Source organism: Hemitrygon akajei, chromosome 13 (genome assembly GCF_048418815.1).
Source record: "Hemitrygon akajei chromosome 13, sHemAka1.3, whole genome shotgun sequence".
Classification (NCBI taxonomy): domain Eukaryota; kingdom Metazoa; phylum Chordata; class Chondrichthyes; order Myliobatiformes; family Dasyatidae; genus Hemitrygon; species Hemitrygon akajei.
In genome coordinates this window covers 79,996,478-80,017,358 of record NC_133136.1, presented here as the reverse complement: position 1 = coordinate 80,017,358, position 20,881 = coordinate 79,996,478, and the positions used below count along the sequence as shown (strand labels likewise).

At 39.5% G+C, this 20,881-nt stretch overlaps 1 protein-coding gene across 10 annotated transcripts in view; it reads right to left on the bottom strand.

Moving 5' to 3' along the window:
• lcorl (ligand dependent nuclear receptor corepressor-like) overlaps positions 1-20,881 on the bottom strand; it is a 139,722-nt gene that overhangs the window by 97,104 nt on the left and 21,737 nt on the right. For 9 of the 10 annotated variants that reach the window (XM_073064929.1, XM_073064930.1, XM_073064931.1 and 6 more), the window contains exon 2: positions 12,008-12,073. The exons of the other annotated variant lie outside the window; for it this stretch is intronic. In XM_073064929.1, the coding sequence (XP_072921030.1) occupies positions 12,008-12,073 (66 nt within the window). The remainder of the gene's footprint in view (positions 1-12,007; positions 12,074-20,881) is intronic. 10 annotated transcript variants of the gene reach the window in all.

The window sequence follows — 20,881 nt, the reverse complement described above, 5'->3', positions numbered from 1 at the left end:
TCAACTTACTGACAGAACCTGTTCTTCTCAAGAAAGATCCGTTTATGTGTACCATGCCTCGATCAAAACAACTTACAGGGGACCTTTGAAGAATTGTAGAAATGCACAAAGTAGGAAGAGGCAACAAAACCATTTCTAAAGACCCTAGTGTTCATCAGTCCACAGAAGAAAAATTATTGTACAAATGGAGGAAATTGAGTACTGTTGCTACTCTCCCTAGGAATGAGCATACTGCAAAGATCACACCAGGAGCACAAAGGGCAATGCTGAAGGAGGGAAATAAGAACCCAAGGATACAGCAAAAGACCCACAGATAATCACTAGAGGAGGAAACTATAGCTCACCGAAAAAAGTCAAACAAACATTGCTGCGTGTCTCAAGTTTGAAAAAGATATTGTACAACGCTTCTGAGACAATGTTCTGTAGAGCAACTAGACAAAAGTTGAACTTTTTGGCAAAAATGCACACCAACACCAAAACCTCATCCCAACTGTGAAGCATGATGGAAGTCGCATCACGGTTTGGGGCTGCTTTGCTGTGCCAGGGCCTGGACAGCTTGCAATCACTGAGGGAACAATGAATTCTAAATTGTATTAAGACATTTCACAGGAGAATGTCAGGGTAGCGGTCCGACACCTGAAGCTTAATGGAGATTGGATGATGGAACAAGAGAATGATCTGAAACAGAATCAACAGAATGGTTTAAAAAGAAAAAAAGTGTTTTGGAATGGCCAAGTCAGAGTCCAGACCTTAACCCAACTGAGATGCTGTATCCCAGAAGTATTGATGAACTGAAGCAGTTTTGATTGGAGAAATGGTCTAAAGTTCCTCCTTGCCATTGTGCAAGTCTGATTATCAGTTACAGGAAATGTTTGGTGGGGGTTATTGGTGCTAAAGGAGGTTCTACCAGTTATTAAATACACGGGTTCACATTTTCTCCCGCAGTCTGGACTGTGAATAATTAAACAATGTGTCCAATAAAGACATGAACACTACAATTGAGTGTTATTCGTTAAAGCAGATTGTGTTTGCCTATTGTTGTGACTTGGATGAAGATCAGACCACATTTTATGAATAACTAATGTAGAAAACCATGTAGTTTCAAAGGGTTCATAAATTTTTTCTTGTAGCCGTATGTAATTCAATAATAAATTTATTTTCGCTTGACTGGTTGACAACAGCAATAACTGGCTGTTTACTGGTTAGTCTGACATTGTACTTCCTGTCTTGGAACCTGTATGCTACAGTTTCAACGGCTCTTCTGAGAAGCTGAGCCTTCTTCACAGGATGAAGAAATGCACTGTGCAGCACACCACCATAATCTTTGGCACTACCATTCCACCTCCATGGTGCTCCCCTATCAGATCACTGAGCATGCACAGGGTTGTTGCTTGCACATGTTGCTTTGAAGTGAAATACAGTTCACTGCAACAGATTTAACTACTACATCTCCCAGACAAAACTGTTTTTCTTTTACAATATATAGCATTGTATAAGAAAAAAAAACACTGCATGGGATTCATAGGATAGCTGTCACATTTAATGAAATGTGACCACCTTGAAGAAAGTGAAGGTTTTGGTGGTACATTGGAACATACAAGGCAAAATCAGATAGTTCAAGAATTGAGGTTGCAAGAAAAAAATCCTACCTCTGTTTAAAATAATAGTAAAGCAATGATTTTGAGAAGGGTTAAAGGTTACCAATATTGTTTTCAACTACAAATTGTGGGCAAAGTCACAAATTTAATTGTATAAAAGCATGTCAAAAGTACAAAAAAATCATAAAGGATCAACCCATTATATTGAGAGATTTGACCATTAGTCATGCCAGATACAGAAAAATAAACTTTATCCCCTCTGAAACAGTAAATTGTTCACGTTAGAGGATAACACTTTCATGTCAGCAAGCTGAACACATTCTTGTGCATTCACCCGTAAAGCAGTGCTTCAGTTTCATCTAGATTATTCACATATTCCCATCTCAAATAATTGTTAAAATTGTGTGGGAGGGCAGCACAAAGATGGTGGCTATGAGAATCTTACAGCCCATTGTGCCTGTACCAACACATTAAAAGAACTAAATTTTGCAGTTGATACTGGAGAAGCCTGTGGAAGACTGTCAGCAAATAGGGTCTACACTGAAATCGAGAGCTACCATTTTCCCACCTCCTACCAGTTACACAGTCCCACAAGTACTCCAGTGAAGAAACCATCAACAGCAACATCCACAGCTATCCTCCAAATCATAAGAGTTAACTGGATGGTGACAAAAGTAGATCATTTTAAGGAGTTGCAACAGTAATAAGGCTTCTTGGATTCTTCCTAAAACTTCTGCAGATTTTACAGGAAAACTACATTCTGTATTAAAAATTTGTCTCCCTGACACAGAAATCCCATACAATATAGGACTGTTGGCAAACCAAGTGATCAGTACTAAACTCAAAATTAAAGCTATCATAAAACACAGAATTATGGCATGCATTATGCAAGGATTTCCAGAAAACTTTTGTCCACTACTCTTTTGAAAGCCATATACACAAGTAAAACTTACATAATTAAGAAATGCTCGAGATAAATTATCTGAATTTCTTAACTTTTTTTAATTACATTAATTATACCATAGGAATAAACTATTCAGTAACGACAGCTTACAAAAAATATTTTCAAAATCATAACAATTTGCAAATCATCCACATTTGGTAATGAGATTAAGGCATTAATACCAGAAATCTTGATTAACATAACAATCCGAGCCTCCTTTGCAGATCAAGGAGGATCCCATTAAATGTCATTCTAGGATTTCCAGTGATCTACATTAATCATATTTAGCAGATGTTCAAATATAAAAGCAAAAACTTTACATATTTTATATGCATCTTAATTTCTTGCACACTTACAAAAAAATCCAAACATTTGATGTTATAATTAATGATACAAAGGGCATGACAAATTACTTGAACAGGATACAATCTTTGGTTAACATCAGAAGCTTCCAATTGACTTAGCATAATCCTTTTCCAACCTTCATAAAACAATATCCAACATAACTTGAAGTAACGAAATTCCTTATAAACCCTTCTGGGCAAAAGCAAAGCCACTATCATTACAGTAAGATTGTTATTTTGTTATTAAGAATTATTCAACCAATTGTTCAGGGAAAATATGAATATATTGCACTACTAATTCCTAGTTTCAATAGAAAGACCGGTAGTTGTCTTCTATAAAATGACTCTTGAAAATGTAGCATTGACAAAAATAGAGTACTTCAATCTGTTAGACCCAGAGGACTACAACATATAAACAGGCCTATGGCCTAGTTTTCTGCTTTGCTCCATCTACCTGCACTCAAACCATAATCCTCCTCACCTCTCTCTCATCCAGGTCCCTATCAAAATTCATCTGGAATGTTAGAATGAACTCACATTTACCTATTCTGTTGGCAGTTCATTTGACACTGACACTTACCTCTGGTGAAAGTAGTTTCCCCTCAGATTCCCCTTAAATATTTCACCTTTCATGTTAAACCAATGACCTCTAGCTCTAATGTCAACCAACCTCAGGGGAAAAATCTTGCCTTCAGTTCTTTTTCAGATTAACACTATAGTGAAGTATTTTTACACTTCTAATAGCTTGGAGTAAAGATTCAATTTCATAATTTGCATTCAGTGGCCAAGTTTACAGACAACACGAAGGTAGGTGGAGGGCAGGTAGTGTCGAGTAAGCTAGAAGTCTGCAGAAGGACTTAGATTAGCAGAATGGGCAAAGAAGTGGCAGGATGGAATATACCGTTGGGTGAGTCTGTTTGAAGAAAAATGAATAAATAAAAAGTGGGACCTTTTACGATAAAGTATCTAAGAGTAGCATGTTCCTGTTATGAAGGTTAAACCTGACAAGCTTAGGGAACCATGGCTGACTAAAAATATTTACATGTTGACTATATCTAGTTAAGAAAAAGGAAGCAAACATTAGATGTAGGTGGTCAGCCGCAAGTGAATCCCTTGATGAATAGAGATTACGAGGGAAAAAAGGACTTGAAATAGATCAGGCAGGTAAGGTACGGTTAAGGAAAATCCCAAAGGGTTCTAGAGATGTATCAGACAGGGAGGTTAGGAAGAGAGTTTGTCCCTTATAGATCAGCAAGGCTACTCATGTCTCAAGACACAAAAGAGGGGTGGGATTATAAAAAATATACCTCTTTGGTGTTTATACTGAGAAATTCTTGTATTTGCAGCCTTTGCACATTAAGGCCAATAAATCCCTTGGCTCTGACCATGTGAATCATTGGACTTTGTGCAGAAACTTAAGAAACTGAGTCTCTTGCAGAAATATCTACTTTATTGCTAGCCACTGGTGAAGATCTGAAGACTGGATGGCAGCAAAAGCATCCGGCTGAAATGGTGTACCTGGCCGAGTACTGAAGACATCAATTTGGCTGTAGTGTTTATGGACATCTTCAACCTGTTGCTTCAGTAGTTTGAGACACTCACCTGCTTCAAGCAGGCTACACTCATACCGGTTTCCAAGGAGAATCTGATAACCTGCCTCAATGACCATCATTCAATAGCACTTACAGTTGCAAGAAAAAGATTATGAACCCTTTCCAATTACCTGATTTTCTCAAATAATTACTCATAAAATGTGGTCTGATCACAATCTCCTTAAACTAATAACACAAACATTTGTAGTTTTCATGCCTTTATTGAAAACATTGTTCAATGATTCACAGTCCAGGCTGGAAAAGTATGAAACTTTATATTTAATAACTGGCAGAACCTCTTTTAGCAGCAAGAACCTCCACCAAACTTCTCCTGTAGCTGCTAATCAGACTTGCACAATGGCGAGGAGGAATTTTAGACCATTCCTCCACACAAAACTGTTTCAGTTCATTAATATTTCTGGGATAACTTGCATGATCACGACACAGCATCTCAAATGGGTTAAGGTCCGAACTCTCACTTGGCCGTTCCAAAACAAATTCTCTACTGTTGTTGATTTACTCTTGTGTTTCAGATCATTCTCTTGTTGTGTCATCCAAGTATTAAGCTTCAGGTGATGGACCTCTACCCTAACATTCTCCTGTAAAATGTCTTAATACAATTTTGAATTCATTTTTCCCCTTCAACAATTGCAAGCTGTCCAGGCCCTGAGGTGGCAAAACAGCCCCAAACTGTGATGCTCCTTCCCCCATGCTTCAGTTGGGATGAGATTTTGGTGTTGGTGTGCAGTGCCCATTTTCCTCCAAACACAGCCCTATGCACTTCTGCCTAAAAGTTTAACTTTTGTCTCATCTGTCCCCAGAACGTTGCCCCAGAAGCATAGTGGAACATCCAGCTGGTCTAGAGAGCAGTGTCTTCCATGAGCACCATTCTTGTTTAGTATTTTTTTTCTTATAGTGGACACATGAACAGACAAGTTATAAAGTTCTACAGATTTCTGCAGGTCTTTTGCTGTTACCCTCGCGTTTTTGTTCACTTCTTTCAGCAATGCACATTGTGCTCTTGGTGTTAACTTTGCAGTATGCTCATTCCTAGTGAAAGGAGCAACAGTACTGAATTTCCTCCATCTGTAGATTATTTCTTACTGTGGACTGATGAACACTCAAGTGTTTAGAAGTGTTCTTGTAACCTTTATTTTTAGAGCATATTTGCATCATGCAAATATTTAAATCCAGATTAAATCCAGTCTGTATTTAAATCCAGAATTGTATTTTAGAAGTAATCACTGTAAGAGTGTGAATGGTTTTGTTTTTAAGATAGTTACACTATGTTTTCTAAACCATATGATGGGGCTAGGTTTGAAATATTTATACATTGAAGATAACATGTTGACCTCTGCCCTCTGAAAACACACACACACACACAGACAGGGTAACCCTCGGGCTCCCCCAACTCGCATTTGTCTAGGGGAATCGGTCTTCGGCCCTGCCAAACTGGGTAATCATGTTTGTGTGGATGCTGTGTAATGTACCCCCAGTTACAAACCCAGAACACTAAATATCAGACAGTACACCATATGCAATTAAATGATAGACTTCATGAATCTTAATCTGAATATAGGGTTAGTAATGAAAATAAACAAAAACAAAGGGCCCAAGTCAAAGTCCTCGTTGCAGCTCACTCAGTAGTCATCCTTCCACCATTGATCTCCTCTGAATGTCACCAATCTTCAGACCCCAGTCCACTCCCTCCAGTGTTCTACCAGCTTCCACGCAACGCTTCAGTCAAGTTTAAAACTGGCGCCTTTTTTCCTAAAAGTGAAAATCCTCTTCGGATTTCTTTCGGTTAGCAAAAACAGGTGCTAATATAGGTCTTTCGTAAAAGCGAAGTGGCGTAAAGCAAACTTTCGTAAAGCGGGGGACGCCTGTACTCATTTAGTTCATCTGCCATCTCCTTGGCCCCTGTTATTATTTCTCCGGCCTCATTTTCTAGTGGTCTTTTATCCACTCTTGTCTCGCCTTCTCGTAGGCATTCAACAAACTCACTCCATCTCCAACTGATTTTCCCAGTCGACCTGCATGTTGAAATCTCCCATGGCTATCATAATACAGGTGACCCCTTTTTTTGAACGTTCGCTTTACGACAGCTCACTGTTACGAAAGACCTACATTAGTACCTGTTTTCGCTTTTACGAAAAAAAGATGCCCGCTTTATACGTGTATTTACCCCGAAAAACACTACCATGACCATGAAGCCTTGAGCGGGCGGGCAGTTGTGTGCGCATGCGTGTATATACGCAGGCATATACGTACGTAGGTGTGTATGTGCCAATTTTTTCCCTCCAAATTGATTTTGGCTCGCTACCTTCCCGATTTTGATAAGTGAAACTACACCGTACATACAATATTTCTACTTTATATATGCTGTATATTTATCATATCATTCCTGCTTTTACTATATGTTAGTGTTATTTTAGGTTTTACATGTTATTTGGTATGATTTGGTAGGTTATTTTTAGGCTCTGGGAGCTCTCAAATCTTTTCCCCATATAAATTAATGGCAATTGCTTCTTCATTTTACGACATTACGACAAACAGCTTCATAGGAACAGTCTACCTTCGGATAGCGAGGGAAACCTGTAGCCCAATTCTGCTCCTATTTCTCATGGTCTTATGTATCCTCGATTTCCTCACTTGCAGGTTCGAGTGAGTACAGATTGACATCTCCACAATCACCACCATCTGAGGTACACCATAGGGCTGTATGCTTAGCCCCCTGCTCTGCTTACTTTATACCTATGATTGTATGGCTAAGAACAGCTTAAAAGTCTAATTAAGTTTGCTGACAACACTACTGTTGTTGGCTGAATAAAATGGTGAAGAATTGGCATATTTGTTATTGAAAAGCTGGCTGATGGGTGCAACAACCAACTCTCACTCAACATCAGCAAGATTAAAGAGCTGATTATTGACCACAAGAGGAAGAAGCAGCCAGAGATCAATGAGCCAGTCTCATTGGGGGTGGGGGGGGGGGGGTAGAGAAGAAAATCAGAGGTGGAGAGGGTCAGTAACTAAATCCCTGGGCATTATCCTGTCAGAGGATTTCTCCTGGGACCAGCATGCAAGCACCATCACAAAGGCAGCACAACATTGTCTCTACTTTCAAAGAAGTTTGGGTAGATTAATCTAAAATTTTGACAAACTTCTATAGTTGCATCACAGCCTGGTATGGAAACACAAGTGCCAAGGAATATGAAGATCTGCAGAAAGAGACTGATACTGCCCAGACCATCACGGGGAAAGCCCTCCCCACCACAGAGCAGCACATTAATATGGAGCACTACCACAAGAAAGCAGCATTCATCAAGGACACCCGCCTACTACCCAGGCCATGATCTTTTCTCACTGTTACCATTGGGGCAGGAGGTACAATAGCCTTAGGTTCCACACCACCAGGTTCAACCTACAACCATCAGGTTCATAAACCAGCATGAACAGCTTTACTCTCACTCAACTTTAAACTGATTCCAGTAAGTCACTTACTTTTAAGGACTCTACAAGTCAAATACATGAGCATTTTAACTATTTTTATTTGCATAATTCTTTTGCATTGGTCATTTTTACGTACAGTTTTTCATCAATTCAATTGTGTTTCTTTATTTTCATACAAATATCTGCAAGGAAATGAATTGCAGGGTACTACATGGTGACATAAACATAGTTTGATAGCAAGTTCACTTTGACTTTGAGGAAAACAGACTTCTATAGATTTTTAAGTTTGAGTAAAAAGCTGTTGTGGCACCACTCTGCCAGATCTTCAATTCCCTCCTTTTGGCTGATTAGCTACCACCTTTGATACAGCCTACGATAATGGTATAATCAGAACATTTGACCTTAGCATCGAAGCTGTGCTTAGACACACAGTCATAAGTGTAAATCCAGAAGAGTGCACAGCCTTGTAGTACACCTGTGCTGACTGAGATTGTGAAAGTGATGTTGTTGCCAATCCGAACTGACTGGGATCTGCAAGCGATGAAATAGAGGATCCAACTGCACAATGGTTCTGATCCTGCAATACTACTTGCTGCTTTAAGTTCATGAAGACCTCTTCCCCCATTCACCTTCATAAAGTTCCTCCTGCCCTCTAATAACACTGTTCTCCAATTTTAGCCTCAGAAAGCTAAAGAAACAGAAGACTAAAAAAAGTCAAAATTTAACTGGAGGCAATATTTTCTTTAAAGATAACCTTCTTTCTTTCCTTTTAGGATGGCTTCAGGATATCATGGAAGCAAAAAATAAAGTGTCAATTGAAATTTCTACATAAACACATAGACACAAGAGCTTTAGAATTTAGACACTATTATCGCCCTCAGTTTATTGGTAAAACTTGGGAACCAGGACACTTCACTACACAAACAAAATTTCAGGAATACAGACTATGAAAAGCAGATACCAATCCACAACCAATGGAATTTAACTACAAATTTCCACAGTCACCTATCCACCTTCAATACCGTAAGTTGCGAACAAGCTTGCCTTCAAACTCCTAGACTTAAAACTCAGCACCATGAACAACAGATCACAATGAGTAAAGATGGACAGCAACACCATGATTCTCTTCAACACTGGTGCCCTGTAAGGTTGCATTCTCAGCCCTTTACTTCAGACTGTATATGCTCACAGATCTGTGGCAAAATTTTGCTTGAACTCTATCTACAATGCCGTAACATCCGTAATGGGCCAGATCTCAAACAACTATGAGATGGAGTATATACAGTTAGAGAACTAATGCAATGGTCTCAAAAAAACAACCTTTTCCTCTATGTCAACAAGTTTAAGATTTGTGGAATACTGTACAAGGACGGGTTACACCGATAACTGAGGGGACCAACATCATTGTGGTCAATTTTGCCAGAGCTGTCAGGGAGGGCTCAAACTAATTTGGCAGGGAGATGGGAACTGGAGTGATAGGATAGAGGATGGGACAGTTGGCATACAAGTAGATGCACTGTGTAGTGACACAGAGGAAGGACAGGCAGATGATAGGGCAAAATTTCAGTTAGTAGTATGAGTTGAAGTATAACATGGGGAGCAAAAGTTGAAAAGAGTAATAAATAGAGGCCTGACTGTTATATTTGAATGCACACAGTATACAGAATAAGGTATTGGAGCAAAGTTAGCAATTAGCAGGTATGATATTATGGGCATCACTGAGTCATGGCTGAAACATGATCACATATTGCATCAAAAGGACAGGCAGAATGGCAGAGGGGGTGGAGTTGCTCCATTGGTAAAAACTGAAATCAAATCCTTAGAAAGAGATAACAGAGGAAATGATTTTTTATGGGTAGAGTTAAGAAACTGCAAGGGTAAAAAGACCCTGATGGAAGTTATACGCAGGCTTCTAAGCAGTTGTCAGAATGTGGGAAATAAAATTAAAATGGGAGATTGAAAAGGCATGTTAAAAGGGCAATATCACGAAAGTGATGGGGAATTTCAGCATCCAGATAGATTGGGAAAATCAAGTTGGCACTGGATTCCAAAGGAGGGAATTTGTATAATGCCAATGAGATGGATTTTTAGAGCAGCTTGTGGTTGAGCCCACTAGGGGAAAAAGTAATTCTGGATTCAGTGTTATGTAATGAACCAGATTTGATTAAGGAGCTTAAAGGTAAAGATATAAAATAATTCACCTTGCAGTTTGAGAGGGAGAAGCTAAAGTCAGATGTATTATTTCAGTGGAGTAAAGGGAATTATAGCACGAGAGAGAAGCTGGCCAAAGTTGATTAGAAGGTGACACTAGCAGGGATGACGCCACCAAAACAATGACTGAAATTTAGAAGGTGCAGGATAGATATATCCCAAATATGAATAAACTTAGTAAGTTTTGTGTCAGTCTTCACTGTGGAAAATACTAGCAGTATGCCAGAAATACGAGTTTCAAGGGGCAGAACTGAGTGCAGTTGCTATTACCAAGAGAAGGTGCTCGGGAAATTGAAAGGTCTAAAGGTAGATAAGTTACCTGGACCCGATGGACTACACCAAGGTTCTGAAAGTTAGCTGAAAAAATTGTGGAGGCAAAGGCATTAGTAATGATCTTTCACCAATCACTAGATTCTAGAATGGTTCAGGAGAAGAGCAAGTTTGCAAATGTCACTCCATTCTTTTAGAAGGGAGGAAGGCAGAAAAAAGGAAGTTATAGGCCAATTAGTCTGACTTCAGTGATTGGGAGGAAGTTGAAGTCTATTATTATGAATGAGGTTTTAGGGTACTTGCAGTTTCCATTTGCTGCATTGGGTGACGGAGTGGAGATATGTCTCTACCAGTGTAAGGTGCACCTTCCCTCCACTTGCCTGCAGGTCACCCTTGAGCAAAGCGTAGCACCTTTTTAGCCTCCCTATCAAAATCACACAAAGCCATGGGAGCAGGTGGTGGATGGTTGTATGAGCAGTTGGGACAACCCTGGGACCACTGACACTGGACAATCTCTGAAGAGTTCTGATAACGGCTGGGTCAACCGTCTTGTAAAGACACTGTTCAGAAGGCAGCAATAGCAACCACTTCTGCAGAGCCATTTGCCAAGAACAATCATGGTCATGAGACCATTATCACCTACATCATACAACATGGCACATAATGATGATAATGGTTTGCTGCACATTGTTCACTACTGCTGTGACAGAACCTAAAAAAAGGGGTTGGTTGACTTGGATCAAAATTATTCCAGAACTTGGGCTGGAATAATTTTGCATACCTGTATGCATCAACTATTGTCACTATAGTGGGCAATTCAAGAGAAATTAGTATTTTAATGGTTCTCCCTCTATTTGAGAAATCAATTAACTAAACAACCAGAGTTTCAACTAGGTTCTCAGCTGAGTATTGAGGCCAGACAAATCCTAGCAATTTTTGCCTAACATGACTCAGAGCTGCATAATGAAATTTTTATTTGTTCAACTTTTAAGTTTGGAAAACAGGTATTACCCAGCTTTCTCCCCCCTTTCAAGTTCTAAAAGATGAATTTTATTTGAACTGGAAGTTGTAATAAATGTTGTATGTTATGTGCAGAAACGGGAAGAGAGGTAGAAATATTCCACTATGTGTATAAATGCAGTCATTAATAACTTACACGCAAAAGTATGGACAGAAAATGCTTGCCATAATATCAACGGAGGAAAATAACTATGCAAAATGTAATGTCCCTGGTACAAAATAACGTAACTTATATGGTATTAAAAGAATAAGAATCACATTGACTGTTTCAAATTCTGCCATTGTTTTCACTTTAAGACAGTTACATGACAGAATTACAAATTTGTCAAAAGTTAACTTGTCAGTTGTCAATTGCACACATAATTGTTTATTGAAGTGCCCTAACAAAATGCTTTGCTCAAATACACATTTGATAAGAAAAATAATGTTTCAAGAATCAAGAACCTGCAATTCTTAATGGAATTTTAGTTCAGCTGGAATCTAGTGAAATCCATACAAAGAGAAACTGAAGTAGTTTAATTGTATACTTTAACAACATTCATTACTATTGTTATATTTAGAAAACAAAACACATTTTACCATCAAATAAACTGAGGTCTCTGAGTAACCTTGGTCCATAAAGCCCTTCTAAGATGCTTTCGAACCCTGTAAATAAAATATCAAAATGTTAGTTCAGATGTGCAAGAATTTTGATAAAAGATAAGGTCATCTATAAATGCTTAGATCGTGGCCTTGGGACCCCTTCTGCAACTGACTTCTGGACATCCTAACCAGCAGACCACAGTTGACTAGGATTAATCATAACATTATCAACCTTGGCATTCAACACTGTTGCTCTTCAGGATTGCTCAGGTCCCTGCTCTACTCCTGTGTATAAACGTGACTGTGTGACCAGATGCAGCACTATTAATAATGATATCAATCCATGATACCACTTTTACCAGCTGGAGTGAGACCAAGTACAGAAACAAGATGTTGAATGTCAAATTATGATGTCAGATAACTTTTCCTTAACCAGTTGTTGACTTAAGTTAGGTGATAGAGATAGTTGATAGTTTCAAGTTCTTTGGCATCCAGATCACCAGCAACCTCACTTGCTCTCTTCCATGATGGGGTGATCAAAAAAGTGCAACAGTGTATTCACTTTGTTAGGCATCAGAGAAGATTTGGTGTATCCACAAGCATTCTCTTGAACTTCTACAGATGAACAGTAATAATCTGACTGGTCACATCTCAGCCTGGTACAGCAACTGCTCTGCTCTGGGCCAACCAAGCCTGGAGTGGCAAGCACAGTCTATTATAGGTCCATTCAGTCCATCTTCATGATGCTTTGCTTCAAGACAGTTAATAGTATTGCCTCTTACATTCTGAAAGGAGATACAGGAGTCTGAAAGCCCAGATGTCCACACTTAAGAATAGCTTCTTCCTCACTGTACTAGACGACTGAACCAAATCACCTCTTCTGAGTGGTAATGCCAGGCTCCTGAACTCTTAATTCTACATTCCTCGGTTATCCTGTTATTGTCACTTCTGGGTTTTTATTTTGCGGTACTCCAGATTGCACCATTTACACAACTTCCTATATTAAGCATTTCATTTACTTGTGTCATCATTTACACTATCTATTCAGCTTCATAAAAACAAGGAACTTAATTGCACAGTGGTGTAAAAACAACTAATATAATGTACAAAACTTTTTTGACTACCATATCATCCATCTTTATCATTTCTGCAGTATTAGCAGATCAGTCAATTAACTTGGGCTCAGTTGTAGAAGTAGAGATTCAGGATTTTAATTTCTTAGTTTAAAACTCTGAAGTAACACTCCAAAACATGCAAGAAAAACAGATAAGCTGCTTTTCTTTAGATACTCACATCTGATTCTAAAAGGAAAAAAATAAATTTCTGCCAAGTCAGGAACCTGGATGCATTTTCTTTCATCTTCCATAACCACTGCATTTGCAGCATCAGCTTAATCTGAAATCTATAAATTTAAATACCGATCTCTTTTCTAGCACAAGAGAATTTTGTGATGGAAGCTAGATAGCAATGCCAATTCCAAAAATTGTTTACAATTTATTAAATCCATTATAGCTCTTCAAAACATCTCTTTGGAATGGCAGCCAGCATAAGCAAGATATCTTTGCCCACCAATGCATACAAATATCATACAGTTAAAAAACTCTTAACCTACAGCAGAGTACACTGGAGTTTAAAACAGTACATATAGACACAAATCTAGACTGCAACCAAGAGCACATAAGTCATAGATGCTCCAGTTTCCTGTGTTAGATGGAGACCAAGACCTGACATCAGTTAAGTCCTCAGACTGGGCAGAGTGTGGAAGCAGTATTTTAACTCTAGATTATCAGCTGCAACCTCTCCCTCATTACTTGGCACAAAGTTTCAGGATAAACAGAGTAATGTCACTAGTTATTTAATATAGAAGAATTAAGACTGGTGATTTGTGGCTTTCCCCAACAGTCTCTTAATTTTAATAAAAATGGCACCCCACATCTTATACATCTAGTTAACTTTCCTGTCGGATACAGTAAGCCCAACACCAAAGGATTATTAACAAGTATACTTGTTTTATTTTGACAATCTGATGTTGATGTTAATATTGCACTTGAACTGATGTTAGTATATTACTAACCAAACTTTTTAAATCAATCTACATAATGGAAAAATGAAAATTAAACTGCAGATTTATGCCACTGGTGGCGATATGCCACATTCGCCTCAAATGTTCTGTTGTGAATTATAACACTGTGCAAAAGTCTTAGGCACTTTTTTTTCTTGTCTTCATCATGAGTGTGTCAGTTGAAGAGAGGAAATTTTAGATTTACAAACTTTTTTTTCGTATTTCATTAAAGTAACAATATGTAATAGACCATTTTTCAAATAAAAAATGGTTACTTTGTAGGCATTTAGCCCAGTGCATGATTAAGCAAAGATAGCATTCAAGTGTCAATGATCAATGACATGAGTTGAATGAACTAAAATGATTAACTGAAACAGTGTAGAGGAATCAGACTGGGCCAAGGACAACCAGATTAAAAGGTGAGGGTGTGGCAGATGTGACAGTTTAACCTTAAAACCGTCAATTCCTATACCACAGCAAGAGTGAGCTTAGCAACATAGTAATGCTGCATCACAAAGTCTCTTCCAAGCAGAAATTTAATGACAGACAGGTGTTTCAAGATGTTCTGTCCAAACCCTTCTGAAGAACCACAAAGAAATGAGCAAGTTTGAGGGCCAGAAATCTAGTGGCTAGCCACAGAAACTGAGTGCAGCTGATGAGAAATACATCAAACCAATGTCCCTTTTAAATCAGAAGTTCTGCTATCAGCTTTGAACTCACAGAAACCACTGGACCCCAAGTACACCCCTCTACAGTCTGGTGGCCCTGGCTTTTACGCTGCGGTACTGTTTCCCAGATGGTAGCAGCTGGAACAGTTTGTGGTTGGGGTGACTCGGGTCTCCAATGATCCTTCAGGCCCTTTTTGCACACGTCTTTGTAAGTGTCCTGAATAGTGGGAAGGTCCTGTGTGGGTGGCAGCATGCTGCAGATGTAGTCCTGCCAAAAAAGCGATTCCTCCAAAGTGGAAACAAAACCAAGCGGCTCACCTACATACAAAAACACAAGGACTGGTGTGTTGAACATTGGCAGCAGATGCTCTGGACTGACAAGTCAAAATTTGAAATTTTTGACTCCAACAGGAGGCAGTTTGTCTGTAGGAGAGCTAGAGAGAGATACAAGGATGAGTGTTTACAGTTAACAGTGAAGCACGGCAGAGGTTCACTACAGGTTTAGTGCTGCATTTCTGGAAATAGAGTTGGTGATCAGGTAGGAATTAATGGAATCCTCAATGCTGAGAAGTACAAGTTGATTCTTAATCATCACAAAGTACCATCAGGGAGATATCAGATTGGTCCAAATTTCATCCTACAGCAGGATAATGACCCGAAACACAGCCAAAGTCATAAAGGCTATTTTCAGCAAAAAGAAACAGGAGTTCTGCAATAAATGGTATCAGTGGAACCCTGATCCCAACTTCAAGGCTGCCTGGGATTACCTGGAGAGACAAGCGAAACAGCCAAAGTCTGCAGATCTGTGGCAAGTTCTCCAAGATGCTTGGAATAATTTTCTTATACAACTGCATGACATTCTCTTGGTGGTCTAAGAGAATTGATGCAGTTTTAAAGTCAAAGGGTGGGTCACACTAAATATTGATTTTATTTTAATAAAGTGGCATGCAAAAGTTTGGGCACCCCGATCAAAATTTCTGTTACTGTGAATAGCTAAGCGAGTAAAAGATGACCTGATTTCCAAAAGGCATAAAGCAAAAGATGACACATTGCTTTAATATTTTAATCAAGATTACTTTTTTATTTCCATCTTTTACAGTTTCAAAATACAGGCAGTCCCCGAGTTACAAACGTCTGACATTTTAAGTCATTGCCGTTGACACTGTTGAGTGTGTAACTTTGTATATGGCTTAAATTTTTCTTTGCAAGATTCACCCTCACCCCATCTCTTTTCCAGTCAGCACTGCCCCTACTTGTCCCATTTAACCTGTCTCAGTGCAGTGAACTTTAGGACCTGGGAATTCAGAGCTGTGGAATTTAAGATCCGGTGGAGCTCGGGACCCGCCACCTGTAGTGTTTCTTTTCCGTTGACAGAAAATGATCACGATTGAAAATAAAGTGGAAATAATAAAGTGATTGGAAAGAGGTGAAACGCCATTGGCCACTGGAAAATCATTAGGCTACAGTCAGTCAACGATCGGAACAATTTTAAAGGATAAAGTGAGAAAGGCCCTGCCCCGATGAAAGCTAAAATTATTACTAAGAAACAGTGGTTTAATTATTGAAATACATGTTTCTTAAATGTTTTATTTGCATAGGAAGGTAAAAAATATACTATATACTAAGACAAACATTCGACTCATGCTAAATAATACTGGATGTACCTGTTCCGACTTGCGTACAAATCTGAGTTAAAGACGGACTCAGGAATGAAACTCGTTCGTAACCCCGGGACTGCCTGTAACAAAAAGAGGAAAAGGGCCCAAAGCAAAAATTTGGGCATCCTGCATGGTCAGTACTTAGTAACACCCCCTTTGGCAAGTACCACAGCTTGTAAACACTTTCTGTAGCCAGCTAAGAGTCTTTCAATTCTTGTTTGGGGAATTTTCGTCCTTTCTTCCTTGCAAAAGGCTTCTAGTTCTGTGAGATTCTTGGGCTGTCTTGCATGCACTGCTCTTTTGAGGTCTATCCACAGATTTTCGATGATGTGAGGACTGTGGCAAAACTTTCAGCTTGCGCCTCTTGAATCCATTGTGGATTCTGAGGTATGTTTAGGATCATTATCCTGTTGTAGAAGCCATTCTCTTTTCATCTTCAGCTATTTTACAGATGGTGTGATATTTGCTTCCAGAATTTGCTGGTATTTAATTGAATTCATTCTTCCCTCTACCAATGAAACATTCCCCGTGCCACTGGCTGCAACACAAGCCCAAAGCATGATTGATCCACCCCCGTGCTTAACAGTTGGAGAGGTGTTCTTTTCATGAATATTCTGCATCCTTTTTTCTCCAAACATACCTTTGCTCATTGTGGCCCAAAAAGTTCTATTTTAACTCCGTCAGTCCACAGGACTTGTTTCCAAAATGCATCAGGCTTGCTTAGATGTTCCTTTACAAACTTCTGACGCTGAATTTTGTGGTGAGGACGCAGGAAAGGTTTTCTTCTGATGACTCTTCCATGAAGGTCATATTCGTACAGGTGTTGCTGCACAGTAGAACAGTGCACCACCACTCCAGAGTCTGCTAAATCTTTCTGAAGGTCTTTTGCAGTCAAAAGGGGGTTTTGATTTGCCTTTCTAGCAATCCTATGAGCAGTTCTCTTGGTCTTCCAGACCTCAACTTGACTTCCACCATTCCTGTTAACTGCCATTTCTTAATTACATTACGGAGGAAACGGCTATCTGAAAATGCTTTGCTATCTTCTTATAGCCTTCTCCTGCTTTGTGGGTATCATTTATTTTAATTTTCAGAATGCTAGGCAGCTGCTTAGAGGAGCTCATGGCTGCTGATTGTTGGATAAGGTTTGAGGAGTCAGGGTAGAAATAAAGCTTTGAATTTGCATCACCTGGCCTTTCGTAACGATGACTGTGAACAAGCCATAGACCTAACAAGCTAATTAAGGTCTGAGACCTTGGTAAAAGTTATCGGAGAGCTCAAACCTCTTGGGGTGTCCAAACTTTTGCATGGTGCTCCCTTCCTTTTTTCCCCACTCTAAAATTGTACAAAACAAAAATAATACACTAATCTTGCTTAAAATGTTGAAAAGAATGTTGCATCTTTAACTCATGACTTTTGGAGATCAGTTCATCTTCCACTTATATAACTATTCACAGTACAGGCAGTCCCCGAATTACGAATATCCGACTTACGAACAACTCGTCCTTATGAATGGAGGAAGGAGAATGGTGTCCGCCATTTTAAATCGTTGACAACATTGACAATGTGTTGAGTGTGTAACTTTGTATTTGGCTTAACTTTTTCTTAGGAAGATTCACCCTGACCAACCCCCCCCCCACGCGCCCCCCCCCCCCCCCCCGTTCCAGTCAGCACTGCCCCCACTTGTCCCATTTAACCTGTCTCAGTGCGGTGGACTTCAGGACCCGGGCTGCTGAATCTGCAATGTCTCTGTTCCGTTGAAGGAAAACGATCACAATTGAAAATAAAGTGGAAATAATAAAACAATCGGAAAGAGGTGAAACGCCAGTCATTGGAAAAGCGTTAGGCTGCAGTCGGTCAATGATCGGAACAATTTTAAAGGATAAAGTGAAAATAATGGAGCATGTGAAAGGCCCTGCCCCAATGAAAGCTACAATTATTACTAAGCAACGAAATGGTTTAATTATTGAAATACATATGATTCTTAAGTGTTTTAAATGCATAGAAAGGTAAAATTATATACTATATACTAAGACTAACATTTGACTGACGCTAAATAATACCGGATGTACCTGTTCCGACTTGCGTACAAATCCGACTTAAAGACTAACTCAGGAACAGAACTTGTTCATAACCCGGGGATTGCCTGTAACAGAAATTTTGACAGGGGTGCCCAAATTTTTGCAAGCCACTGAACTGTTTACTAACACTTATTGTAATTTATTTTAGTATTTAGAGACTTCATTTCATTCTTGAAAGCATCTTCACTTCACATTTTTAAACATGTGTCTACGACTTTTGCACAGTATCGTAATTCTCCAAGCAGTGTGAATCCTAAAAATGGGAAGACACTGAATGGTCTGAGCTCTGGGATATAAACTGACAGATAAAACAAAACCTTAAGTAATTCCCAATCTATGATATAGAGAAGCATTTAAAAACTAAGCAATGAAATAATTGAAACATAACTATTACCATTAAAAATGTAAATGATCAAATAACTTACCTAGATCCTTTGTTTAGTTGCAATAAAAAAGTTTGTGAACCCTTTGCAATTATCTGGTTTTCTACATCAGTTACTCATAAAATGTGAGACATGGGAAATCTACAGCACAATACAGGCCCTTCAGCTCACAAAGCTGTGCCGAACATGTCCTTACTTGAGAAATTACCTAGGGTTACCCATAGCCCTCTATTTTTCAGAGCTCCATATACCTGTCCAGGAGTCTCTTAAAAGACCTTATCGTGTCCACCTCCACCATTGTCACCGACAGCCCATTTCATGCACTCACCACTCTCTGCGTAAAAAACTTACCCGATATCTCCTCTGTACCTACTTCCAAGCACCTTAAAACTGTGTCCTCTCGTGCTAGCTACATCAGCCTGGGAAAAAGCCTCTGACTATCCACATGATCAATGCCTCTCATCGTCTTATACAACTCTATTAGGTCACCACTCATCCTCCATCGCTCCAAGGAAAAAAGGTTACGTTCACTCAACCTATTCTCATAAGGCATGCTCCCCAATCCAGGCAACATCCTTGTAAATCTCCTCTGCACCCTTTCTATGGCTTCCACATCCTTCCTGTAGTGAGGCAACCAGAACTGAGCACAGTACTCCAAGTGGGGTCTGACCAGGGTCCTATATAGCTGCAACATTACCTCTCGGCTCCTAAACTCAATACCATGATTGATGAAAGCCAATGCACCATATGCTTTCTTAACCATAGAATCAACCTGTGCAGCAGCCTTGAGCGTTCTATGGACTCAGACCCCAAGATCCCTCTGATCCTCCACACTGCCAAGAATCTTACCATTAATAGTATATTCTGTCATCATATTTGACCTACCAAAATGAACCACCTCACACTTATCTGGGTTGAACTCCATCTGCCACTTCTCAACCTAGTTTTGCATCCTATCAATGTCCTGATGTAACCTCTGACAGCCCTCCACACTATCCACAACACCCTCAACATTTGTGTCATCAGAAATTTACTAACCCATCCCTCCACTTCCTCAACCAGGTCATGTATAATAATCAAAGAGAAGGGGTCGCAGAACAGATCCCCGAGACATACCACTGGTCACTGACCTCCATGCAGAATATTACCCGTCTAAGTCCACTGTCTTCTGTGGGCAAGCCAGTTCCACTTCCACAAAGCAATGTCCCCTTGGATCCCAAGCCTCCTTACTTTCTCAATACCTAGCATGGGGTACCCTGTCAAATGCCTTGCTGAAATCCATATACACTACATCTACTGTTCTACCTTCATCAATGTGTTTAGTCACATTCTCAGAAAATTCAATCAGGCTCGTAAGGCACGAGCTGCTTTTGACAAAGCCATGCTGACTATTCCTAATCATATTATGCCTCTCCAAATGTTCATAAATCCTGCCTCTCAGGATCTTCTCCATCAACTTACCAACCACTCACTGGTCTATAATTTCCTGGGCTATCTCTACTTTTTTCCTTGAATAAGGGAACAACATCTACAACCCTCCAATCCTCCGGAATCTCTCCCGTCCCCATTGTTGATGCAAAGATCGTAGCTGGAGGCTCAGTAATCTCCTCCCTGGGGTGAATCCAACTTGATGTTTTCCAAAAGCTCCAGCACACCCTCTTTCTTAATATCTACATGCTCAAGCTTTTCAGTCCTCTGTTAGTGATCCCTACAATTACCAAGATCCTTTTCCATAGTGAATACTGAAGCAAAGTACTCATTAAGTACCACTGCTATCTCCTCCAGTTCCATACACACTTTTCCACTATCACACTTGACTGGTCCTATTCTCTCACGCCTTATCCTCCTGCTTTTCACATACTTGTAGAATGCCTTCGCGATGTCCTTAATCCTGTCTGCTAAGGCCTTCTCATGGCACCTTCTAGCTCTCCGAATTTCTTTCTTAAGCTCCTTCCTGCTAGCCTTATAATCCTCTAGATCTTTATCATTACCTAGCTTTTTGAACCTTTCATAAGCTATTCT